Genomic DNA, 27781 nt, shown 5'->3' on the forward strand with positions numbered 1-27781 from the left:
ATCCAAATTGGAAAAGAAAAAGTAAAACTGTCAGTGTTTGCAGATAACATGATACTATACATAGAGAATCCTAAAAATGCCACCAGAAAACTACTATACCTAATCAATGAATTTGGTAAAGTTGCAGGATACAAAATGAATGCACAGAAATCTCTTGCAGTTCTATACACGAATGATGAAAAATCTGAAAGAGAAATTAAGGAACCACTCCCATTTACCATTGCAACAAAAAGAATAAAATACCTAGGAATAAACCTACCTAAGGAGACAAAAGACCTGTATGCAGAAAACTATAAGACACTGATGAATGAAATTAAAGATGATACAAACAAATGCAGAGATATACCATGTTCTTGGATTGGAAGAATCAAAATTGTGAAAAGGAGTATACTACCCAAAGCAATCTACAGATTCAGTGCAATCCCTATCAAACTACCAATGGCATTGTTTACAGAAGTAGAACAAAAAATCTTAAAATTTGCATGGAGACACAGAAAACCCCAAATAGCCAAAGCAGTCTTGAGTGAAAAAAACGGAGCAGGGGGAATCAGACTCCCTGACTTCAGACTATATTACAAAGCTACAGTAATCAAGACAATATGGTACTGGCACAAAAACAGAAATATAGATCAATGGAACAGGATAGAAAGCCCAGAGATAAACCCATGCACCTATGGTCAACTAATCTATGACAAAAGAGGCAGTGGTATACAATGGAGAAAAGACAGTCTCTTCAATAAGTGGTGCTGGGAAAGCTGGACAGCTACATGTAAAAGAATGAAATCAGAACACTCCCTAACACCATACAGAAAAATAAACTCATAATGGATTAGAGACATAAATGTAAGACCAGACACTGTAAAACTCTTAGAGGAAAACATAGGAAGAACACTCTTTGACATAAATCACAGCAAGATATATTTTGATCCACCTCCTAGAATAATGGAAATAAAAACAAAAATAAACAAATGGGACCTAATGAAACTTAAAAGCTTTTGCACAGCAAAGGAAACCATAAACAACACGAAAAGAGAACCCTGAGAATGGGAGAAAATATTTGCAAATGAATCATCGGTCAAAGCATTAATCTCCAAAATATACAAGCAGCTCATGCAGCTCAATATCAAAAAAACAAACAACGCAATGCAAAAACGGGTAGAAGACCTAAATAGACATTTCTCCAAAGAAGACATACAGATTGCCAACAAACACATGAAAGGATACTCAACATCACTAATCATTACAGAAATGCAAATCAAAACTACAATGAGGTATCACCTCACACCAGTCAGAATGGCCATCGTCGGAAAATCTACAAACAATTAATGCTGGAGAAGGTGTGGAGAAAAGGGAACCCTCTTGCACTGTTGGTGGGAATGTAAATTGATAAAGCCACTATGGAGAACAGTATGGAGGTTCCCTAAAGAACTAAAAATAGAATTACCATATGACCCAGCAATCCCACTACTGTGCATATACCCAGAGAAAACCATAATTCAAAGAGACACATGCACCCCAATGTTAATTGCTGCACTATTTACAATAGCCAGGTCGTGGATGCAACCTAAATGCCCATCGACAGATGAATGGATAAAGAAGCTGTGGTACATATATACAATGGAATATTACTCAGCCATAAAAAGAAATGAAATTGGGTCATTTGTAGAGACCTGGATGCATCTAGAGTGAAATAAGTCAGAAAGAGAAAAACAAATATTGTGTATTAACGCCTATATGTGGATCCTAGAAAATGGTACAGATGAACCAGTTTGCATAGCAGAAATTGAGACAGAGATGTAGAGAACCAACGTGTGGACACCAAGGGGGAAAAGCAGCGGGAGGTGGGGGTTGTGGTGTGATGAATTGGGAGACTGGGATTGACATGTATACTCTGATGCGTATAAAATGGATGACTAATAAGAAAAAATAAATAAATAATGAACATAAAAATAGAAATAATAATGGTAATATTTAGTAGAGGATATTTACCAGTTGAAAAGAAAGAAGTTAATGTGGAAAACAAGACAAGAATTCATCACAACAAGCGCTCAGTATATTTTGCACCTTTGAGGATTAAGAGGTACAAACTACTACATACAAAATAAATAAGCTACAAGGATATATTGTACAGCACAGGGAATATAGCCAATATTTTATAATAACTTTAAATGGAGTATAACTATAAAGATAATGAATTGCTATTTTGTACACCTAAAACTACTATATTCTTGTAAATCAACTATACTTCAATTTAAAAAAAAGAATATTTTACAGCTTTCAGTTTGGGCCTGTTTTGTTGTTTTTTTTTTTCATGATGAAGTATTTAGTTTTAGGTTCACAACAGAATTGAGAGGAAGGTACAGAGGTTTCCCATATACTCCCTACCCCCACACATGCATAACCTTTCCCATTTTCAACATCACTCACCAAAATGACACGTTTGTTACAAAGAATGGACGTACATTGACACATCAAAATCACCCAAAGTCCTAGGTTTCACTCTTGGTGTTGTACATTCCATAGGTTTGGACAAATGTATAATGACTTATATTCATCATGATAGTATACAGAGTATTTTCACTGACTTAAAATTCTCTGTGTTCTGCCTAGTCATCACTACCCCTACCTCCACCTTTGGTGACCACTGATCTTTTTATTATCTCCATAGTTTTGTCTTTTCCAGAATGTCATATAGTTGGAATCATACAGTATGTAGCTCTTTCAGACTGGCTTCTTTCACTTAGTAATATGCAGTTAAGTCTCCTTCATGTTTTTTCACGGCTTGATAGTTTATTTCTTTTTAGCACTGAATAATATTCCACTGTCTGTATGTACCAAAGTTTATCTATCCATTCACGTACTGAAGGACATCTCGGTTGCTTTCAAGTTTTTGGCAGTTATGAATAAAGCCTCGATAAATATCTGTGTGTAGGTTTTTGTGTGAACGTAAGTTGTCAGCCTCTTTGGGTAAATATCAAGGACCATGAATGCTAGATGATATGGGAGGGATATATTTAGTTTTGTGAGAAACTACCAAACTGTAGTGACTGTACCATTTTTGCATTCCCATCAGCAATGAATGAGAGTTCTTGTTGCTCCACATCCCAGCATTTGATGTTGTCAATGTTCCAGATTTTGGCCATTCTAATAAGTGTGTAGGGGTAGCTCATTATTGTTTTAATTTCCATTTTCCTGATGACATATGACATGGATCATCCTTTCTTATGCTTATTTACCATCTGTATATCTTCTTTGAGATCTGTTAAGGTTTTTGGCCCAGTTTTTAATTGGGTTATTTGTTTTCTTATTGTTGAGCTTTAAGAGTTCTTTGTATATTTTGGATAACAGTCCTTTGCCAGATGTGTCTTCTGAAAATGTTTTCTCCCAGTCTGTGGCTTATCTTCTAATTCTTTAGACATTGTCTATTAATTTTAATGAAGTCCAGCTTATCAATTATTTCCTTCATGGATCATGGCTTTGATGTCATATCCAAAAAGGCATCACCGCACCCAGGGCCATCTAGGTTTTCTCCTATGTTATCTTCTAGGAGTTTTATAGTTTTGCATTTTATATTTAGGTCTGTGATCCATTTTGAGTTAATTTTTATGAGTGGTGCAAAGTCTGTGTCTAGATTCATTTTTTTTTGCATGTGGATGTCCAGTTATTCTAGAACCATTTGTTGAAGAGGCTGTCTTTGCTCCATTGTATCGCTTTGATTTCTTTGTGAAATATCAGCTGACTATAGTTATGTGAGTCTATTTCTGGACTCTGTGTTCCATTCCACTGATCAATTTATCTATGCTTTCATCAATACCACACTGTCTTGATTGCTGTGGCTTTATAGTAAGTCTTGAAGTTGGGTAGTGTTGGTCCTCCTACTTTGTTCTTCTCCTTCAATTTTGTTTTTGCTCTTGTGGGTCTTTTGCCTCTCCATATAAACATTAGAATAATTTTGTCAATATCCACAAAATAATGTGCTGGGATTTTGATTGGGATTGCATTGTATTTATAGATCAAGTTGGGAAGAACTGACATCTGGACAATATTGAGTCTCCTTCTCCATGAACATGGAATATCTCACCATTTATTTAGTTCTTTGATTTCTTTCGTCAGAGTTTTGTAGTTTTCTCATATAGATATTGTGCATATTTTGTTAGACTTATATCTAAATATTTCATTTTTAGGTGCTAAGGTAGATGGTTTTGTGTTTTTAATTTCAAATTCCACTTGTTCATTGCTAGTATACAAAAAAGCAGTTGACTTCTGTATATTAACTTTGTATCCTGCCGTGTTACTCTAATCACCTATTAGTTCCAGGAGTTCTTTGTCAGTTCTTTCAGGTTTTCTGCATAGATTGTCACATCATCTGGGAACAAAGACATCTTTATGTCTTTTTTCCCAATCTGTATACCTTTTATTTCTTTTCTTGCATTACTGCATTAACAAGGACTTCCAGTATAATGTTGAAAAGGAGCGGTGAGAGGGGATATCTTTACCTTGTATCTGATCTTACTAAGAAAACTTTGAGTTTCTCACCATTAGCTCTCAAATTAGCTGTAGGTTTTTTTGTAGATAGTCTTTATCAAGTTGAGAAAGATCCCCTCTATTCCTAATTTACTGAGAGTTTTTATCATGAATTGGTATTGGTTTTTGTCAGATACTTGTTCAGCATCTATTAATATGATCATGTGATTTTTCTTTTTCAGTCTGTTGATGTGATGGATTATATTGACTGATGTTTGAATGTTGAACCAGCCTTGTATACCTGAGATAATCCCACTTGGTCATGGTATATAATTATTTTTCTACATTGTTGGATTTGATCTGCTAATACTTTACTGAGGATTTTTGCATCTATGTTCATGAGAGATATAGTCTAGAGTTTTCTTTTCGTTATGTCTTTGGTTTTGGTATAAGGGTAATGCTGTCCTCACAGAATGAGTTAGGAAGTATTTCCTCTGCTTCTCTCTCCTGAATGAGATTGTAGATAAGTGGTATAATCTCTTCTTTAAATATTTAGTAGAGAACCTGGTGTTTTTAGTGGGTTAAATGAAATAACTCAATCTAAAGTGTCATGTGATTGGCTATGTTTTTCATTATCAGTAAGAAGATATAATATTAGATAAAACAAGAAAGAAAAGATAGCTTCTTCAAGTTACTAGAAAGAGTTTTCAAAATACCTCAATAGTGATCTTGAGAAAAAGTATCCATTACTGTTAGCCCATTCTGTCTAGGTTAAGACCAACACAAAAATTTATTGCAGGTTCATAAAACTTTCTTAAGTGATATGTTTCAACTATTATATTTTATAACAGAAGAAATCTTTTAGATTTTTAATCAATCTAAAGAAGAAGGGCTCCCCTTACATACTTGTAAAAATTTACATCTTCCCCCAAATCTACCCTGTAGAGAGTTTCTGAAAATGTGTTGGGGTGGGGGAAAAAAGGAAGTTGGAAAATGATGAATTAGGTAATATTCCCTTTTTGAAATGAATGGTGCAGCTCTGTTTACAATATGTGAGATTATTCAGTTATTTAGAAGAGCCTGATGGACACCCTTCCATTTTCATGAGGGCTGCCTGCTACTGATATTTTTCTAAGTCAAGGTAACTAGACTGAGCTACCTCTCATCTTTATGGTACCTTCATGCGATTATTAAAAGGCAACCCTGCCACCTGTTGAAAAATTGTTGTAATATGCTGGTTTTGTTGGAAGTCACTTTACTGCCCCCTGACAGACATAAGTCATAATCTACAGACTCATGTGAATTGCACCATCTTGAACAAGGTGCCGTTGTTCAGTGCCTGGCCTGCACCATCACACGGGGCACTCGCAAGTAGAAAAAAATAACAGAAATCACCATAGCAATATTTGTCTATAACATGAACATGAGAGACCAGATTCACTGTAGTAACTCCTGGAAAGTCCCTGTTCAGCAAGTTGGTGGTATTGGAATGTTGTGGAGATGGGATGTAGGGTGGGGAGGGTTCTTTCATTGATGGCTTCCATTATTGGGAACAAGAGCTTGGCCATTGCTCTTTATATGTCTTCCAGTCAGTTAGAAAGCCTGAAAATTCCAACTACTTAGCCAAATGGAAAAGAGTCTCTGTTTACAGAGAAAACACAAAGCTTGCTTCTTCTCCATCATTGAGTAGGCTGAGTATACTTAGCAGAACTTTTCCACTTAGGGGTCCAAGTTAAGGCTATCAGTGGCTTTTTGCTTGAAATCTAAACATTTTAGAAACATTTTGTAGAGAAAACTATTCACAGGCCCTTTCAAAGAGGAATCAAATAAATAGTTTGGGGGATTTCCATCTTGGAATTAAGATGTTTATTTAAGAAACTCCAATAAAGCCCTCTTTCAAGCTATGAAAATTATAGTCAGAATCGAGTGGTAGACTGAGGATTCAGGAAATAGCTATTGATTTGTTAGAGAGCTGAGGGCATGGGGAGTGGCAGGGGGGTGGGGAAGGGCCAGGAAAGGAAGCAACTCGAAGAGAAACTTTTGCTAATGATTCTTATTTCCTCCAACTTTGAAAAGCTTTCCACCAGCAGCAGAGTTTAAAGCATTCTCACTCCTAGATTAGTCGACCTAGTCAAGAGGTAGTACCCAGCTCAGACTGCACTTCTCTGAGTAAAGGCATGAGAGTGGGTGGGAGTGACAAATTGGTTGGGAGGCTTAAGTGCAAAAGGGATTTTCAATGAGGGCAGGCAGGGCAATAAGGGAAGGTCCAAAGCCTCATGCCCAAGGGATTGGGCAGAAACCAGGAAAGAATCTGAGGAGAAGAACTGGCAAGAGAGACCCTGATTGGAGACAGTTGCACTGAAGAAGTTTCCAGAAAGATGCCAGAGGTGGAGTCTTTTTATTAAAGCGTGCCCAAAGCAGAGAGAGAACCATGAAAGAAGCCAAAGTAAACTGGACACCAACCTGTCTTTTTTTTTACTTTTCAAAACCTCCACGGGCAAGAAATCAGAAAGTAGTGAGGAAAACAGTATCAGAAAAGTGCCAGAGAAATGCCTGGTGATGAGTTACAGGGTTACAAAAGACGGCTGAGAGTTCTATACAGAAAAACTGGAAGCATGTGCAAACTGTATTGTGATCAAAGTGACAAAGCTGGACGAGCACCCGGAAGTAAATATAGAAGTGTAATAGTTCTGAGGTAGGTCCATTGCAAATCAAAGGCTCTGAATGATTTAGAAGGAAAAAAGTAGCTTAGCCGAATGCTGCTGATGACATTTCACGCTTTCTACCTTATGCTTCTAACTATTCTTTGTAAATATAATCCTAAATCAGTGACCCATTTAGGTTGTCTAATAAATGAACACTTTTAGAGTTCCATACTTGCTTGTTTTCTGCATTCATTTCAGTGAAGTAATGGTGAGATTATTTATGATATATCATTTAGATTTTGTTTTGATTTAGCAACGATATAAACCCTATGGATGTTTAGGAATATCCATCATCCCCAGTTGAGCTGTAGTTATTGTTGTGGTTAATGGGTGGCTTAGTTTACCCATCAGCTGCATGGTCAGGGAAGTAGAAAAGAAACCTCCCATGGAAGGACAAGCTTTTTAAAATTCACAGGGACCTTGCCTATTAGTAGATATGGCCCAAAGTGACTTCAGCTCCAACCAGTAAAATGAGTAACTCTCCCCTTTGGGCTTGGGGTGGAGCTGGGTGGAGAGTAAAGATAAAGAAACCAGAAACCTCCTCCCCCTGTGTCCACCTTGTGTGGTCGTTAAAGATGAAGTCAATGGCTCTTAACCTTGGCTGCACGCTAGAATCACCTGGAACCTTTACAGATTCTGATACCCAGTCCACGCCCCAGAACAGTCAAATCTGAACCTCTTAGGAGGACACCTGGTACCGGTGTGTTGCTTTAAGTTCTGCAGGCTATTCCTGTGTGCAGCCAGGATTACAACTGGATTACAGAAGACAGTGCAGGTCCCTGGCATATTTTTGGTGCCCAGTGAGCGTGAGCATCCTCGTCTTTGAATTGTTTCCTGCTCCCCCACCTCTCCCTTTTCTGAACTTGCACAGGTTGGTTTTGTATCAGACTTGGTCTTGCAACATGTACCACAGGTGACTTTGCCTCAGAGTTGGAGAATTTGTTTTCTTCCTCCTGTTGAAACAGACAGAACTCTCTTCTTTTCTCACTTCTAATATACTGTCTCATCACTTATTTCATGCTTTCATCTTCCTTCCAATATTACTTAACTTCTTTTTACCTTTAAGACCTAGAATCTGTGGATTTAGGAAGAATTCTAACTTCTGTGTCCTTAGGGATTGAATTTAGGCAAACCTTCTCGAGCATATCAGAGGATCAGGGTGGAAGCAAAGCTTAAGGAATAAAGGGGGTTCCTAAAAATGGAGCACAATTCATCTATTTCAGTTAAAAATGCCTTAATGTTTTCTAAGCATTTTTTAACTCAAGCATTTTTAATAAGCTCACTTATGAGTCTTGTTGGAAAATAAATAAAATATACTTGTTTTCATTTAGGGAAGAGATCTTTTTCCATCTTAGGTGGTATTGTTGAAGGAGACAAAAAGGAGTCCAAAACTTGGCAACAGGCTAGATTATTAGTGACATATTGGTCACAGAGGTGCTGGTAGAGCTACATTTTCTTCCTGCAGTTAGTATTTTAAGTGCCCACAAATTACATATGAAAGTCCAGATAACCTCCTTACAAAATGGAAGACTGAAAAATTATGGTCTTTGCAAAATCTTCATTTTTAAGGTTTTATAAATGTATTTTTGTCAATAGGCAAGTGACACATGTCCACTTGCTAGTTGTACTTTGAAGGGAGAAATAGTGCTAAACGATGCCAACCTTTATCTATTATCATCAGTTCCAAATGCTGTAAGCAAGTGCAGATATCTGGAGGTACACTTGCAACACTTGTGAATTACAGATTTCCTTTCTTCAACAATTTTTAAGAAAATCAAGAAAGCAAAACTCAAGAGGCGCAAGGGAACTCTCTTTAGTAACTTTATTGCTTGAATCTGTAGGCATTTGAAGCAAGACTGTGAGGAGTTTAGCCAAATTGTGTTCATTTGCAGAAAATCCTAAGAGGACTCTAAGGAGGGTACTGACAAGCCAACTCTCAAAACAGGGTTAGAATTCACCTGGGAGGAAGTGGTATTGGCACCAGAATGCCCACTGAGGCAGTTGTAATAGATGAATGTAATTCCAGACCTAAGGCTCTTACTGTAAGGATTCAGTGGAAGGAAAAGTGATGTTGTAAATGAAAAAAAGTCAAGAAACACATCTGATGGATATAAAAATAATAATTATGAACTAAAATTTTATTACAAGACTTCTTGATTATTTTTAATTCACCTTGATAAGAAAACTAGACAAGGGAACAACTCCTAGAGGGATAACAGATGCCTCAATTTTCATCATGTTTAAATTGATGAGCTAACCAGTTTGAAATGTCATGTAAATTGAAAATGGTATGAAATTGAACAAAAGGGAAAAATTAGAAGGAGAAAAATTTGTGCATTACCTATGTAAGAAACTGAATTATGACATAGAAAAATACTGTATAGCCAAGTTTCCTGATATAGGTAGAAGGTTAACTATTTGCATTTTTAATTCAATAAGAATATGTATTTTAAGTTGCTTTGGGGTTCTGATGATTACCAAGACAGATGGCTTTAAATCAGGAGCTTGTAATATACTTTTCAGCCCCAAAGCTATTTGGTAGTACTGTCAAGGGAATGTCAGTGTTTGATGCTAATCCAGTACTGTCTGGTGTCTTGTGTACTATTGGATTTTATAAATTCAAGACATCGTGCATACAGCTTTTAAAAAAGAAACCTGTAAGAAAGACTTGAAGTTCTTTTCATTCTCAAAGTGCCTTGTGTTGTTGCTTCCCATTTCCTTAGGAAAGTGACAGTATTGGAGGACCCTGATCAGAATATCCACCTGAAAAACTTGTCTCTTCATCAGGCAACCACAGAGGAAGAAGCTCTGAATCTGCTTTTCTTAGGAGACACCAACAGAATGATTGCAGAGGTAATAAGCATTTCTCTGCAAGCTGTTTTTTGCACATTATAAGATATAATAGAATTTTAGGGGCAACAATGACTTTAAAAATAATTTCATCCCAATTTCATGTTAGGAGAAGGAAACCTAGATCCAGAGAATTGAGATTTTCCCAAGGTCTTCCAGCTAGTTAATGAGCAGGGACAAAAATCTAGTCTTTTTTAGTTTTATACTTTTAAATTTTCTACAAATTGATTTGCAGCTAGTCAGTGACAACTCATCAAAGTCTTAATTATAGGAATTTTTGCATAAGTTTTGAAACTTAAAATACATAGTTCATTCTTCCTAACCTCCAGTCATCCATGTATTGGCATATGTTTACCTATCCATGTATTTTCATGTATTTAGTGAATTAATATTTGTAAAGAATTTAGAATAATGCATGGAACATAGAAAGTGCTCTATGCATTTGCAGCTATTGTTGGCAGATCCAGGAACACTGCCACGGTATGTAGTATAAGTATGTCTCAGCGCGATATTGGGGATATACTTATACTAAAAACTATTTGTTGTTAATCTGACATTCAAACCTAACTGAGCACCTATATTTTACCTGGGAACCATATTCTGGAGCCAGGATTCTGGAGCCAACTCAGTCTTGGGCCCTAACCTCAACCAGTTACTGATTGGAGATGGAGGGTCACAAAGGTCTCATCCAGCGACACTGCAGTGAAAGGAATTAAGTGCTCTCGGTAGTGGTGGTGGTGATGTGGGAACAGTTCCCCAAGTGAACAGCTTACTGTGATCACGGGCACTTTCCTTTTTAAACCACACTCCCCGGATTCTGTGTTCTGCCTTGTCTCTGATGACAAACAATAGGTGAGGACAGTAAGCTGGGAGGAGAAGTAGTCTGAGAAAGTCTCCCTCAAGTGACTTCTTTTCTGCCCCATTTTCACCCTCTGGAATGCACCACCTTAAATACAAGATAGATAAATGGAAAGGAAAGTCAGGTAGTGAAAGCATGGTGTTGACATCTGTTATTGTGTTGGGACCTTAATTTTGTTGTTGTTGTTTTACTAGGTCTGCATCAGTACTCTTCAATAGACTAACTTAAATAAGTTGAGCTTAGGTGCCACATATAATATGGATTTGAGGACGCTTAACTTATTATTTTTATTTAAAGAGAGCGGTACATAGTTTTTAATTTCAGAATATCTTCTTTTGTTTACAATGTTTTGCATTTGTGTATTGCTTCAACATTTTGTCCATGCGATCATCTGTGATGCTCTTCTCACAATAATTGAAGAGAAAGGAATAAAGGCAGATTAAGAATTAGGGAGCGTAATAATGAAAAATTTAACATGCCCCACTAAAAATCCTCCTCCATACACAGTTTAATAAACAGCAAACGGAGCAGGACAGATTAGAGATGGGTCCTGCCCACCAATGGAATATGAAAAAGGTAGATCCATTAATGCTGCTGGAAAACACGGGGAAGCTTGTCCCTGCCTCACTGCTGACCTTCTTCCTGAGGTGACGCATCCCTAGAGGACTCCAGGCCTCATCCTCACAATTATGTCCCCTCATCTTTAATGGGTCAGGGAGGGCTTCTGGCCCTGGTTCACTATGACCTCTATTAGCTAAAAACCTTGGCCATTTGCTATTTTAAAGTTACGCCTTAACTTTAGCCAACTGCATCTTTTCAGACTATTGTAAAGTCTTGAGGACCTTAAGCTTCCTTTGTACAAGCTTATCTATCATGTCCTGTCACCTTACAAAGTTCCAAAAGTCTTTTCCTATTATTTACTGTTGAGTGTTTAACAATAGTATAAATAGCTGAAACATGAAGAAGTCCAATTCTAACAATGTTGGTTATGCATTACTTTAAAAATGTATTCACTTTTTTCCTGTGTGAAGCCTGATTTCTTTTAAACCAAATCTAATAGGTTTTGGATGTTTCTGTGCTTGGCTTTTATTTTTGTCTTTGGTAATAGCTACCATGTTATATCAAGAACCTGCTCAATAGAGTTGGCATTGTTGTAGATGCTTTATATATGTATATATTGTTTCTGATTCTTATTTTATAGATGGAAACTAAGGCTCAAAGAGTTAGACTACTTGCCCAAGGTCACACAACTAGTAGGTGGCAGAGCCAGTGTTCAGCTCCAAGTCCGACCGTTTCAGAAGCTTATGTTCTTTCCCTACACCACAGTTCACAAGTTCAATAATCAAATTGACATGTCAGAATTTTCAAGTGAGGATACATTTCTGAATTATTTAAAAAATATAGCAAGTATGTAGCACTTCAGTTTATCTCTTGAATTCATTGAAAGCAAATACATAAAAATATAAATGAAGAGTAACTGTCAATCCCTGGAAATACTTTATTATTCAGTCTCCAGAGAGGCATGTTTTAGATTACAACCAAGCTGTCAGAATATAATTTGTCAGCACAGAATGAGCTTACCAGGATAAAAAGAACACACTAATCATTTTTTTTAAAAGGCGAGGTTCCCAATTTCCCATTTACATAGAGAAATCCAGAAGTTGGCATGGTAACCAGAAAACATTTGCAAAACAAAGTCTAAATATGGGGACCTAAAGTGGAGAGCTCTTCCCTTTTAAGTTCTCTACTTATAGCTAGCATTTTAAGGAAAAGTTATTAAAAATAGCTTTATCCTCTTCTTATTTTTAGAACTCACTCTTAAATAATTTCTGTAATCCTACCAATGTTTTGAATAAAACGTGATTATGTCCTTAGGGTAAATTTTTTCAAAAGTTGATTTGCTGTACCAGAGAGAATAAATATTGTGATAGCTGAACTGTGTGTGACCCAGTGTCAAAGCCCACCAGTAGCAAGTATAACTTGGTACTTTTTGTCTTATCATTGAAATGTTGCTCTCAATTAGTTACATCTAATTGAACAAGATATTCTGCATTTGATTGTTAGGCCCTGCACAGTCCCATTGCTGGAACTGTTTGTTCAGCCCTGACCACGGTCTAGAGCACTCTGTCCCCAAGTATGGCCCAAGGATAACTTGTATTAGGATACCCCATGGTAGTCAAAAGACAGTTTCCTGGATCCCATATCTGATGGATAGATTCAGAATCTGCCGTGGAGCCCAGGAATATGCATTTTAGCATTTTAAATGTGCTCAGTCTAAATTTGGGGGCAGTTTGGGTTTTACCATTAAGAAGCTGGTTGAAACCCACTCCCAGAGAAGTATGTGATCAGGTCCATATTCTGTACCCTCACCAACATCACAGGATTTGAAAGTTCTTCCAATTTGGTAGGCAAAAAACAATTTGTTTTAACTTGCATTTTTGATTACCAAATTATTTTTTATCTTTATTTGCCATTTGCATTTCTGTCTTTGTTTATGTGCTCTACTTGTTCTTCTCTTGGAGTGTCAGGGTAGGTCTGGTTGATTTGTTGACTCCATGAGGGCTGGCACTTGGTCTTGTTCACATCTGCTGCACCTAGAAACAAAGACTGATATATAGTAGGAGCTCAGTAAATAATTGTTGAGTGAATGAATAAAGATAACTTTTGCCTTTGTCATATATTTAGCAAACATTTTCCACCATTTTATAAATTTTCTTTTAGTTTTCATTTCTTTTTTTTTAACATAGTCAATCTTTTTATTTTACGGTTTCTCCTTTGGATGCCATGCTTAGAAGTGCAATAGCTCACTGATGAATAATTCTACTTATTAGAATGTGTTTTGTTTTGAATTGAAATCTGATGCCCAGTTGCATCTACCCCATTGTTCCTATTTTGGCCTGGGACATGGAAGGGGATGGTCATCATCAGGTTGGAGTGGATTTTATCGGAGGTTTCTGGAGCATGGGGATTTCACCTGGATCTTGACAGAAGCTGTACTGAATTAACAAAATCAGGTGCTCCCTCTAGGAGCAATCTCCACTGATAAAAGTGCCATTTAACTATTCATTTTAGGGAGTCATAATGTTGCTCACAGTGAATAATTAGACTAATATGGCCTTCTTTCACAAGCTAATTTGGAGAAGAGAATAGTGTTCAGGGTCCTTTCTACCAAAACTTCACAGTAGTGTCTGTTGTAGGTTAAATTGTCTTACCCTGTCAAATTCCTGTGTTGAAGCCCTAACCTCTAGTACCTCAGAGTGATCTTATTGAGAGATGGGGTCTTTACTGAGGTGATCAAGTTAAAATGTGGTCATTAGGTTGGGCCCTAATCCAATATGACTGGTAACCTTATAAAATGGGAAAATTTGGAGACAGACTCATATAGAGAGAGTGTGCCATGTGAACATGAAAACAGTCATCTACAAGCCAAGGAGAGAGGCCTGGAACAGATCCTTTCCTTATAACCCTCAGAAAGAATAACCAACCCTGCCAACACCTCCATGTGAGACTTCTAGCCTTCAGAACTGTAAGATAATAAATTTCTATTGTTTAAGCCACCTAGTTTGTTGTACTAGAAAACTAATACAGTGTCCAAATAACCTTGGATGTAATTTCTTGTATGATTGGTATCTGGTGTTGCTCTTGACCTTGATGAATTCAGGAGCGCTAATATGCTATATATAGTATATAACATCTGGAAAGACCCTACAATTCTCAGCTAGCAACTATTGAAAGACAAGACTGTAGTCCTGTTCAACTCTATTCTCTCAGCATCTGGCAACTACATAGTTGGTCAGTCATTAATTAAAAATATTTTTTTGTCGAATTAATGTGGAGCAGAAGACCTGGTGATTTCAGGAGAAGAATCCTGCAATCTCAGACCCAGAATTGGGGGTGATTTTATGGTACACTGTGCCTCTTGGTGAGTACAGAATGCATCACAGATGACTTTGGCATTTTAAAATTTAATTTGTGGTGCTTCAGACCTTTTGGAAGACATCACTTTCTAAATAACCATCCTCCCAACAACATTTACAGGATTTGTAAATTATTTTCCCAGGAACTATTAGAGGTCTTTCTGCCTAATTCTTTGCTTGAAATAAAAAACATACTAAATGTATCTGAGTTGTGCTGATGCGTTTTGTAAGCTCTCAGACTTTGCACTCTGTCAAACTTTTGGAGTGAATTGTGTGACCTTGTAGAAGTGCAAAGACAATTGGAAGACAGGCTGTGAGTGGAGTGAGTAGGTTTGTACAGTTACTGAAACAGCTGTCGCTGGACACGTTGTCTAATAACACGAGGACAGCACGGGAAGGAAAGAGCAGCTTGACTGTGTGATTGTGTTTGTTAACAGCTCTCTAAGCCTCGATCTCCTTGTGTAGTGTGTGTGGGAAACAAGAGGATTTGGGTTGCAATTAGTGTTCCAGAATCATATTCCATCACACCATTAGAGAGACACTAAATAACACATCCTCACAGATTTTTGTTGGAAAGACATATTAGTTGTATATAATTAGCAAGTATACACCAAGATTTGTGAGCCTGAGAAGAGCAAAATATTTAACAGGGAAAATCCATTTCACACTGCTCTTATCATAATGAGAATAACATCTTTTATCATTAGGTCCCAATAGGCAGCTAGAAGCCTTAGCAAAAGATGTGTTGACAATTCTAAATTTTCTTATCTACTGTATATATGTTAGTAGGTATAGAAAGAAGGGAACTTAAATTTTGAGCACTTAATATATCCCAAGCATTTTTCTCCCTCTTTTTTATATTTTGTATATGAGAAATACACAGTCTTTCTTAACTAGTGATTCTGTCTTATAATATAGTTTGCATTCTGCTCTCATCTAACCTGATTAGTGGTATTGCATGAACCGTAAGTTTCAAGTCTAAAACATTTATTAAAATAAATGAAGTGGTACGGTGCAGCCATTAATAGAATATTAAAACATACTCACTCCATATACATAATTAGAGAAACACAATCTTCTTGGCTGTAAAAATTTAGCTCCTGAGTTTCTTCTGACCTTTAAAATTCTGATTTCTGATTAAATAGCAGAAGAAAGTAATTTTTACTGTACTCCCTGTTACTGAAATTCACCACCAACAACAACAAAAAATGAAAAATAGAAGGGAAAAAGCCATCTTCAGTGAAATAAGGAAATAGCCATAACCTCAAACCGTGAGGAAATCTGCCAAATACTATGAAATTTGAATTACGGTGAGGGAGGTTGCTGAGAGCCAACACATATATCCTCCAACCTCAGGCAGGATACAGTTTCTCCTTAAAGAAAGTGTCACAATTCTTAAATGCAAATCCAATGATCTTCTGGTTAGGGTGGTGAGATCTAAGAAAACAGACAAGGGCAATACGATAGGTCACGATAGGGCAATATTATTTAGATATTCCTTCTACACTATAGAAGGTGAGTCTAAAGAAGAAACCTTAAAGACAGGCCATTTTTATGGTCAGTGGTCTAGGCTTATGGCCAAGAAAGATGGCCTTTGGTGAGTGGGATTCAGGGAGTTTGTGACTTAAGGGGTTTTGCCATCCCAGACCTTTTAGTGCAAAAATTTGAGGAAAGTATGTGCTCTTAAGGCTAAGAATGAAATATGTGCAGAGTAAAGGTACTCAGGACACAAACTGAATTTGAATATTCCCTTACCCATCTCCCAGACTACTCTCTAGGAAAAAGATGCACATGCTCAAAGATAAAATTATCAAAAAGAAAATACTAAAGATCTTTCCATGTATATGGAGTGTGGAGGGAAAAGCAACATACATTTGAAGACTCCTTACATTAGGAAGCAAGGCAGTATACTTCAGAATCTTAAATATGTTACCTAAAAGCAATATGTGTTTTTAAAAATAGCTTAAAAATATAGAAAGTTTCAAAGAAAAGATTACAAGACAAGAAAATAAAAGCAAGCTTGAAGAACTCAGAAATGAAAGAGAAGAAGAAAGCCATTATAGTGATGAAAGTGCCATTAAGAAACGAAAGAGAAGGAAGGAGAAAAGGAGGAGGAGAAGGAAGACAAGGAAGAAGAAGAGGAGGAAATGTGGCTGAAAAATAACTAAGGATATTTAAAATAATGAGAGAAAATGATACCTAGAAAGACAGCCAAAGGAGAAACCAATCTTGAGTAATTAGAAATCCTGAAGAAGAGTGAGAGGAACAGAAAAAACATGGATAGAGAGTGAGAGAGAGAGAGAGAGAGAGAGAGAGAAGTTTCCTGAAATCTGGCATTACTTGAATCTGCGGATGAAAATGCTGTGTCTAAGAAAAAATGGGAAATGCTCAACTCCAAGATAAAATCTATTGAAGTTACTAATTTCCAAAGCTAAATAAAGAAACTTATGGACATCCAGTCTGAAAAATGCAAGCCAACTCTGAGTGAAGATTAAAAAAAGTTTGCTCTTGGACTTTTCCTTAGCAATATTCAGTGCCAGAAGACAGTGGAACAAGTTCTGAAGCAAGGATATTGTGTCCCAATAATTTTATACCCAGCCAAATTTTCAAGTTTTCCTTTAAAAACAAAAACATCAGACAAGTATTTTTAAGCATGTGTGACTCCTGGAAGAAAATGAACCGAGGGATCGTTTTTAAAAATTGCTTGACAATCAAGGCTAACCAACTAAGAGATAAATCAAATTAACGAATGTGAGAACCCAGAAGCATTACAAAAGGACTGGTGAGAAACATTGAATTTATTTAAATGTAGACATAAAACTAAACAACTGTGTAAGTAAATATTATAAACCTTGAAAATATAAATAATAATAGATATAACACAAATTTGGAGTTAGAAAGTAGAGGAGGGGTGGTGTTATAAGTGAGCTAATTTCCTTATATTTCAAAGCAAGAAAGTAGATACTGTCTAAATGTCAACCATGTAGTTAAAATCATGATGACCCAAGTCCTTTAATTCCATGAGTTTTCCTTAATTCTAAAGAGATACTTTTAGAGAAAAGATATACATCTCTTACCATGAAAAAACATTTATCTGAAGCTCACCAATCCCTTCAGTTTTATTTATTTTTCTATTAAATTCAAATAAAATTTAATTTAGTCATTTTCAATTAAGAATAATATATTCTTAGAATATATAGAATATATATTAGAATATATAGAATATGTGTAGTATGCTTTTGTTTTGGTAAAGTACTTCTATATGTTCTTCTATATTAAAGGTATCTAAATACAATTTTTATCAAACATTAACATTGTTATTTTGGGGAGATTTTCACTTTCATCTTTGCTCCTTTTTGTGTTGTTTGGATTTTTAAAATAAAAAGTGTGGTAGGGATTACCAGCACTTACCAAAACTTCTGTTTATTCCTTCTAGCACATGCTTCCTTGAAGTTAAGGGAGTTCACTTGCTGTATCCAGTGCAATCTGAGTGAAAGTAGCATGTTACTTTTGTTTCGAAGCCTTTGAGAACTAGCATAAAGTTCTCCTTAATCTCCTTCCCTTTTGTGGCAAACCCTGAAGCTTTATGTTGTGGAGGTGGTCTTAGAAGATGGCAGCACCCCCATCAGCTTTGCTGGTGTCAAGTATGTGGAGCAGAGCCACCATTTAACAACACTGGAGAAATAACGTGAGCAAGAAAGAAACCTTTGTGATTTTTAAGCCTCTGAGATTATGGTGCTATTTGTTCATTTGCTACCATAATATAACTTGATCTATCTTGATAAATGTGCATCATTTTTACAAAATACTAACTCATTATTCTTCATAAAATTCAAATATAGCATGTTTTTTTTAGTAAGAAAACAATGTTTATGTTAGTATTATATATATCATCTATTTTCCAAATGGGTTTGAAGCAACTTACAATATTAAAACACATATAAACCTGGACCCAAAAAAATGTCAAAGAGGAAAAAAAAAATTTGAAGGTAAACTTGATTTAAAAGAAGATAGATGGATATGATAGACAACTGGAGTGAGTTAATTATTGCCATTAAGGACAAAGTTTAGCTATGATTCTTCAGGCAGACAAGTAAAAACAAGGGCATCATTTTGACATTTTTGGTTATATCGTTTTCATTGTTCAGAGAGCAAATTTACGGGTATTGAATTGCAGGCAGATTGTATCCATACTTGTTTAAAGGGTCTTGTGTGGCAAAATGGGCAGTGTCTTGCCTGTAACTTTGAAAGAAATACAAAGACTTTATACTTCTGTCAGTCTTGTATAACATCTGAGAGCTTTATGTTAAATTGCTGTGTATTTAATTGAGTGTATCAGTCAGGATCTAACAAGGAAAACAAACTACTCTGTATTTAAAACAGGAGAAATCAGTGCAGATAGTTTTGTTTCGTGGATGACGGAAGAATCTGAGAAGCCAAACAGGGGATGGTAATACAACTCGTAGAGATGACCAACAACAGGAAGCTATGACAATCTATAGGCAGGTCTCAGCGGGTAGGAGGCATTGGCAGGAGAGTGGAAGGCATGAGGAAGGGAAAAACCAGAGTATCTCTCCCCTTCCCTGACTTTCCAGCTGGATGCCAGCTAAAAGGGGTCTTGGGGAAATGCTGCCTTTAGGACTCTGCATCTCTGTGATGCAGAGCAAAGTAGGGGAAAGGGAAGGAATTGATCAGAGGGCAAAGAGGCATAGATTAGCCCCTGAGTAAAACCATTTCTATAAGAAATAGGGTTAATAATTCAGATAGATTGCTTTTGGCTTATCTTCAATCAGGAATACACATGAGGGAAATGGCAGGAAGTCAGTTTGGGCTATAAGAAGTCAACGTTAAGAAGAAGCTATTCTTCTAGCATTTCTTGTCGATAGATACTTTCATTTTTTTGGCAGGCTGACTTTTGCATTAGTCCTTGTATTGGTTTCAAACTAGGAGGGAGGAGACAGGGGTCTTATCAACTGCCCAAAACCTTCAACAAGTAATTTGATCACGTTTTGGGCTTGCCACTTGGATTCTTGCCAATTCTAACAGCAAGAGATCTTCATAGCCATAGAGAGAACTGTGGAATCTTCAAAATGTGGAAAAAATATCATTGGACTATAAAATGGAGTGAAATAATGTATGTAATCACCAGACATCTATGCTTCTAGAGTTCTTCCTTCAGCATCTGTACTGTGAGTGACATTGTCCTCAAATCTGTGTCCGATACAGACCTCGATGTCTGAACTCGAACATTGCATTGAGAGCTACCACAATCAATTTGACAGGATAAACTTCTTTCATAAGAATAAAATTACTCAAATGTATATCTGAGTTCTGCTTTGTGTGTTATCACTACCTGTTTCTAGTTGTCTATACACAGGATAGTAACAGGTATTTTCAGTTTACTTATAATCTCGAGGTATACAGTATGTATAGAAAAAGGTTTTCCCTAAAGACAGTTTAAATGAACTGCTATAAATTCTTGAGAAGATCATTAGACTTTTTAGCCCCGTAATATCATTTTTTCCAGTTATGTGTATGGTCAGACTTGGAAATTGTTAAGCCCAACTGAATTTTAAGAGGAAGAGAAGAGAGAAAAAATGTTAACCTTAATTTAAAAGATGAAAAATGTATATGCTAGACAACAAGAATGCCATTGAGGACCAAATTTAGCTATGATTCCTCTTGCAGTCAAGTAAATAAAAGGTGGGGGAGCATTTGGGATGATATATTTTCCATTGTTAGAGAACAAACCTTTGTCCTGGTGTTGATATGATGATACCCAGTTCAAGGATATTAAACAAGGATGATAATTGAACATAGCTCTAATTAAACATGTAGGTAAAATTCTTCCTCAATTTGCCATGTGCGCTGACTTTAGCATACTTATATTTTTATATAAATGTATTTGATTTGCCAAATTTTGGAGAAATGGCCCATAGGGAAGCAATCTTCTAAATATTGACATCCAACAGAAGAAGAGCCACCACTAATTCTGGCTTTCAATTTTCCTAAAATTTTGAAGTCAGCTAACAGATCTTTGAAGACATGAAAATCAAAAATCCATCAAATTGATTCCAGACCTGTTAGAAGGGATATATAATAAAACAAAATAGGCTATTCTTATCAGAAAGGTGAATCACAATTGCAAAAACATTCTTATCATATGTTTCAGATTGCTCCAAAGCTTACTTTTAAATTTAAAAAAAAATTGGTGTGCCTGGTCTGTTTTTCTCTTTTACACAGTTGCTTTGATAATACCCTGGACCTAGAAATCTTGCAATTAGGGAAAATGAGTTTGATTACTTTTCTAAAAGCCAGGTATCTTATAAAAAGAAAAATCAGAAAGGAAAATGAGCAGTTTAGGGTCATTAATTCCCATAGAGGGCTATCAAATTGGGGATATTTTGCTGCTAAGCAGTATGTTCTGAAACAACTTCAGAAAAGATCAAGACAGGTGTTTATAGGGTCACATGCTAAACCACTAAGTTTGGTCAGGCCTCACTTTTCCAGGCTGAGTTAGAGTACAACAAGTGTGTGGTGGGCCTCCTAACCAACCCATTTGCCATGGGAGGAATTAGATAAGAAATCATTTAACCAGTTGGGGGAGGGTTAGATAATCCTCAGTTAAGGGTGAATTTTAACCTAAAAGGCTCAGATATCAGTCTGGGAAACACATGGAGGCTAGTATTTTCAGTCTTCAATTCAGTTAGAGCAAATGATCAAAGGAACAGATCAATTAGGATATCTGGTTAGAAAGTGTTATCAAACAAGGAGAATTGGAGTGAAAGCTGAATTCTGGATTCTGTGTCTGCTGCTGTTCTAAGATGGTTTGCTTTAAAAAGTCTCAAGCATGTGTATTATATACTCCTGTTCAACCTAAGAGAGAATTCTCTTCACCTGACCTATTCTAAATTAGGGGAAATTCTTGTTGAGCTATTTCACTGCAAAATAGAGACCTGATTGAAGAAAGAAAGATTTTGGTACATAAGAGTGGAATATAAGCTATAAGATATGACAAGAAAAAGAAAGTATTCAAAGGATCCTAGGAAATCTTAATATGTAATATAAAGAAATTACTTGACTCATTGAAGACTGTATTTATCAACTATTTGTAATCATTTTTTGTTTTGTTTTTTTTTGCGGTACGCGGGCCTCTCACTGTTTTGGCCTCTCCCGTTGTGGAGCACAGGCTCTGGACACGCAGGCTTACCGGCCATGGCTCACGGGCCTAGCCGCTCCGCGGCATGTGGGATCTTCCCAGACCGGGGCACGAACCCATGTCCCCTGCATCGGCAGGTGGACTCTCAACCACTGCGCCACCAGGGAAGCCCTGTAATAATTCTTGAAGTGATTGAAAACATGAGATTAACTAAAAGTAGAAAAATTGTTACAAAAAAAATAATAGTATATTATATAAACACAAAAATCATAATTCACATATCAATTTTTGCCCTTAAATTAAAATTTTCAATCTTGAAAATGGCCACACACCCACAAATCATGACGAAATAATGAAAAAAGTGAAAATTTTTGTTGATCTACCAATAGGAATATGTGTAACAAAATCATAGAGCATCAGGATTAGTAGTTGTACATCTGCAGATTCCAACAGGAAAGATGAATAAACAGGCTTTTGTAAATGCTTATCACTGTTACCCAATTCTTGTTGCTATACCATTTCTTTTCAAATTTCTCTTTCAGCCTAGGAGTATCTCCTGCTCTGCAGAAAATGATTCTTGTTCAGTGAAAGAGCTTCTTAGGGTGGTAGCCCAGCCAGTGCCACTAAGTGGCTTGAAGGGCTGGTGGAGAAGGAGCTTTAGCCTTCAATACGGACATGTGGTGTTTCCTCGATTTAATGCTATGTTATGTAAAGCTGCAAAAGCAGCTTCAAGTACCACTCCACAAGTACATTGCTACTCCAAGTCCCTTTTAGATAGACAGTTTGAAGCCACCATTGACTGACAAGGTCATTTTTGAAGCACCTTTTATAATCTGCACCACTCTTTACACTGCAAGAAATGGGCTGACCACCAAACACTCAGTTGTAGCCTGGTAGATTCCACTGTCATCCCTCACTACCCTCTGCTGTAAACTGTCCATTACAATGTCACAATTTTTTAAATGATAGATATTTAAAAATCCATTTGGAACAATGGATTTTTCCAGAGTTTGGATATTAATTATCTTCTACTCTATGCACAAATGTTTAAATGGCCTTTCTCAACACAGTAGTTAATGCCAATTGGGAATAGTCCAAGGGAATTCATGAAGATAAATGAATTTTGAGTAGGCTTATTTTGGGAGGAGGAGAAGGGCATACTTTTCCCATAAGACATACTGGCCAATACTTGACCATCAAGAGGACATTCCAGGCAAGAGAAAAGGCAGTTGAAGATGTACAGTGTAGTGGATAATAAGAGCCCTGGAGTCAGGCATAAAGGGTAATTGAAGCCCAAGATATGTGTAGAGATTGGAGTCAATCTTGCTGTACAAATATTTCTAATTTTTAGACTCAACTTATATTGCATGGATTTAAAGAGTTTGCAGTTATAGTCTCTGAATTATTTGGCCATTTTTAGAAATTATGAAGCATGCCATAGAGATTCCAGAAAACTAGAAATGAGCGAGAGCCAACGATTTAACAAATATTTTTGAACACTATTGTGTAATGTTATACTAGGGTTACAATGATGTGTGAGACACCGTCCCTGCCCCCAAGGAGCTCAGAGTCTAGGTGGGAGGAGGTGGGAAGTGGAGAGCCTTTGTAGAGGAGGTAACCTTTCAGGTAGGCTTTCAGTGAGAAGTCAGCTTTTGCTGGGCTGGAGATGAGAAAGAGGAAAACTAACTTTCCTTGACCACAGATTACCAATATGATGAATCTGTAAGGGACCCAGTGAGCCTGGGTTTTAGACTTTTACTCTATAAAAGAAAGTCATTTATTCTCAACTCTGCAAAAAAAGAAAACATTTGGAAAATGACAGGTTAATATTTTTGATACCAAATCCTAAAAAAGAATCTGAAAAATGATTGTTAAATGATTCACTTTAAACTAATTTCATTCACTTTTCTGATAGGGTTATAAAAATTCATAGGTCAAGTGAATTCAAGTTATTTAATAAAGTCTCTCAAAATATCCTTGGGAGATATAAAGAGAAATTGAAAGTATATGAAAGTACTTGGATTGAAGCCAATTAGAAAATACCCCTAATTATTGCCTAGTGGAGAAGAAAGTACGGGTGTCTTCATGGAATACTATTGTTCTGCCCTACTCCATGTCTTACAAAATTGTCTGGGTGAGGAGATACAGGATAGTTTCATTCGTTGACAGCGCAAAATTGCAAAACAGTCAAAATTCAGAATTATCTCAACAGATAGTAATGTTGGGATAAAAACTAATCAAATGCAGTCATCAAATAAACAAGTGTGTGTGTTTCCCAAAGAAATTCCATAGCATGGGTAAAAGGCTGGAGCAAATATGGTTTATCACTTCGTGTGCTATTTATTGGCAACGCTAGATTTGGATTGCTCAGATTCCAGTTTCCTCTGCTGTGGTTAGGCTACATCTGAAAGCATAAATTCAGTTCAGAGTGTCAGATTGCCATACTTTAAAAATAGTTTGATAAACAGTTGTATCAGACACAGTTGTAGGAACCGGAGATATTAGTCTTAGGGAGCATGCTAGTTTAATTCAGGGATTTAGGTGAGATTGATGTAATCAAATATGTGTTTTTGAAGTATTACTCTGTCTGCAAGGTGGAGAACAGTTGGAGGAGCCAAGAGTAAATATGGGAAGACTAGTAAGGAAAGAATGTAGTAGCCCAGGTGAGAGGTAAAAGATATTTGGAGATGGAGCAAAGCTGACAGAGGTACATGCAATAGGATGGATTGGATATCCATCCGTGGGACACAGAATGAGGGAAAGTGATGAGGTTGTTTGGGGTAACATTAAGTTCAAGATGCTGGCAGGGCATTTTAGTGAGTTTTCTGTCCAGCTCTTGGACATTCTACTCTGGGGTACAGAGAAATTGTGGTTGGAAATAAGGACATGGGAGGCATCTGAACAGAGTGAACATCAACAGTGAGACATTCTTATGACCTTTTACAGTTCATGGACCACTTCAACATTTCAATCGGTAATTAGTACAACTCTTTGCAGCAAAGCAAGTCTTATTATGGCATTTCAAAGGCATGAAAAACCAAAATTACTTTACGTAAATTTGCTTAAGATTTCAACACTAGTAACTGATGGAACCAGGGCTTGAAGAAACCAGGTCATCTGACACCCAATTCTAAAATTTTGGTTGTGTGATTTTTAACTACACTGCAGTACCAATCCAATGAGAATCAGAGCTATGGAAGAGTTCCCCAAGAGGAAGAAATATGATGACCATAGCTTGGGACATGCCTATTTTAGGGACTGGAGAGAAAAGGGTCCAATAAAGGAAAAGCAGTTACAGCGAGTGGTTTTTTTTTTGTTGTTGTTGTTGTTTTTAATTTTTTACTCAGTTCTTTCTTTCTTTCTTTATGTTTGGCTGTGTTTGGGTCTTGTTTCTGTGCGAGGGCTTTCTCTAGTTGCAGCAAGCGGGGGCCACTCTTCATCGCGGTACGCGGGCCTCTCACTATCGCGGCCTCTCTTGTGGCGGAGCACAGGTTCCAGACGTGCAGGCTCAGTAGCTGTGGCTTACGGGCCTAGTTGCTCCGCGGCATGTGGGATCTTCCCAGACCAGGGCTCGAACCCGTGTCCCCTGCATTGGCAGGCAGATTCTCAACCACTGCGCCACCAGGGAAGCCCTAGAGAGAATGTTTGACTCTAGAAACCTAGGAATAGAAGGAGCGTGGAGAGCTTCCATAATGAGGGAATGGTTAACATTCGTAGGTTTTACCTGAAAGATCAGGATGCTCAGTGCTGAAAACAGATCACTTTCTTTCCTGCACATTTACCTTTTTCTCATTGTTCACTCTCATTTCACACATTTTGTTATTAGCTCCTGAACTAGATTATAAATGCCTTGAGGGCAAGGTCCAGGCCTTCTTTTCCTTCTTGTCTCTGTACTGCCTAATACGGGGCTATATACTCAGAATGATACGAAATGTGAAAGCTCTCTGCATGCAGATGATTAATCATCACTAGAATTTTTCCAAAGGCACTGTCTCTAGTGCCAAGAGCACATTTGTTTAAAATGTGCACTTAAATTTGAATGAAATCTGCCTAAATGGTGCCGTCTGTTCTTAGGCAGTTTCAAAAATGTTTAAATACAATTTTACCTTTAAAAGGACAAACGTAGGGGCATGCCTATGAGACATAAAGATGTCCTTAAATAAACACAGAGCAGACACTGGCATATTCAATCACACTTAAACAGCTATACATAAAGAATGTTTTCTGAGGTTTAAGAAATTTTTCGCTAAGAGTACACCAACTACTACTTCATGCAGAAAATATTTATGAGAAGTTACAAAATTGTAGGCATGGACTCCTACACATTACTGCATTTTAATTACAAACTACAGAAAGAAATACAATTTAATTTGATGTACCCTTTGAAATGAGTTCACTCTTCCACTATTTGTAATGATCCACATTTTACTGTGATTTCAGTGCATCAATTTGGAAGCTGAAGACAGCTGTTGGGGATAGTCTCTATGTTAGTCATTTATATCGATTGTCATTTGACTTTTGTTACAGTGCTGTACGATTCATTGTTGTGCAAATATAACAGTGAAATGAAACCCACGTTTAAGTTCTGCAAATAACTTACAGTCACTTCCAAAACACCTCAACTTAGGTTCTAAATTTGAGTTTGCGGTTTTAGATGTACGGTTATTTGCTGATCCACTTTAGCATGCAAAATCACACACTGGCTAGGTTTAGGTATAGTTATTGTGGCAACGAGTAATGGGTCAAATTTTCAGCCTATGTAACTCCCTAGCTACATCATCATCACGAAAACTATGCCAGTATTTTGACATCTCTGTATTTTGCTAGTTGGTGTAAATCAGTGATCGTGTATATCAAGAATTTATATTTACAGAAAGAATTTCTGGTTGAAATAGCATCTAAATATATTACCCTATCTGAATACAGGTATATCTGTATGGAAAGTCTTTCGTTAAATCCTGTTTTGCAAAGGTGGAGATCTGAACGTGTTTACTCACATGAGCATTCTTTTGGAATATTTTTAGATAATTTTTATTTTAGATATTTTGAGATATCTGATATCTATTTACTTCTGAGAATTTTTAAATAAAAATAATAGGATATTTCAGATAAAGTTGAAGTCTCCTTGTTGGCCTTTCACTTCCATCCCTCACAAAGGCAACAACTATCATTAATTTGCTATATCCTCCAGTCCATGTTTTACGCTTTTAATGACCTAAGTTATAGCACCATGAACTAATATTTTTAGATAATATTGTCTTCTTAATTATCTAAGTTCTATCATAGTATTTATATTATTCTTTAACTTGCCATTTTTCCTCAGCATTCTATTTTAGGAATCTATGTCAGTCTATACAGAAGTTTAATTTTCTGTAATTTGAATTATCCCAGTTTATTCATCTTTCCCACCACAGATGTCCATTTAGGCTGTACATCTTGCACCAACTTTTTGCTACCCCAAGCAGTATTGCAGTGGATGTCCATCCATCTCTCTGCCTCTGTCTCTCTCTCTCCCAGGTAATGTACCTGGCCCAGGTTTCTCTCTAGGAAATATACCTAGTAGTCAGGCTGTTGCTGGCTTGTGGGCCATAGGGAATTCTCTCAAAAAAGATTCTTGATTTACATTCCTACCAGCAGTGTATAAAAGTTCCTGCTTCCTTATATCCTTACAAACACTTGTTTTGTTAGAGTTTATTTTTTTAAATTTGCCCGTCTAGTAGAGGTGAATGAAGTAGTTTGTTGTTGGGTTTTAATTACTTGTCTTGACTATTTGTAAGCTTGAGCAATTTTTTCAAAGACTTGTTGACCATTTTCATGTTTCCTCTTT

General features: G+C 36.7%; 1 protein-coding gene across 3 annotated transcripts in view; it reads left to right on the forward strand.

The window, feature by feature from the left end:
* KIF6 (kinesin family member 6) overlaps nucleotides 1-27781 on the forward strand; it is a 390416-nt gene that overhangs the window by 107417 nt on the left and 255218 nt on the right. For 2 of the 3 annotated variants that reach the window (XM_067753073.1, XM_067753072.1), the window contains exon 6: nucleotides 9893-10022. The exons of the other annotated variant lie outside the window; for it this stretch is intronic. In XM_067753073.1, the coding sequence (XP_067609174.1) occupies nucleotides 9893-10022 (130 nt within the window). The remainder of the gene's footprint in view (nucleotides 1-9892; nucleotides 10023-27781) is intronic. 3 annotated transcript variants of the gene reach the window in all.

The sequence above is a fragment of the Pseudorca crassidens genome, chromosome 10, assembly GCF_039906515.1.
Source record: "Pseudorca crassidens isolate mPseCra1 chromosome 10, mPseCra1.hap1, whole genome shotgun sequence".
In the NCBI taxonomy this organism is placed as follows: domain Eukaryota; kingdom Metazoa; phylum Chordata; class Mammalia; order Artiodactyla; family Delphinidae; genus Pseudorca; species Pseudorca crassidens.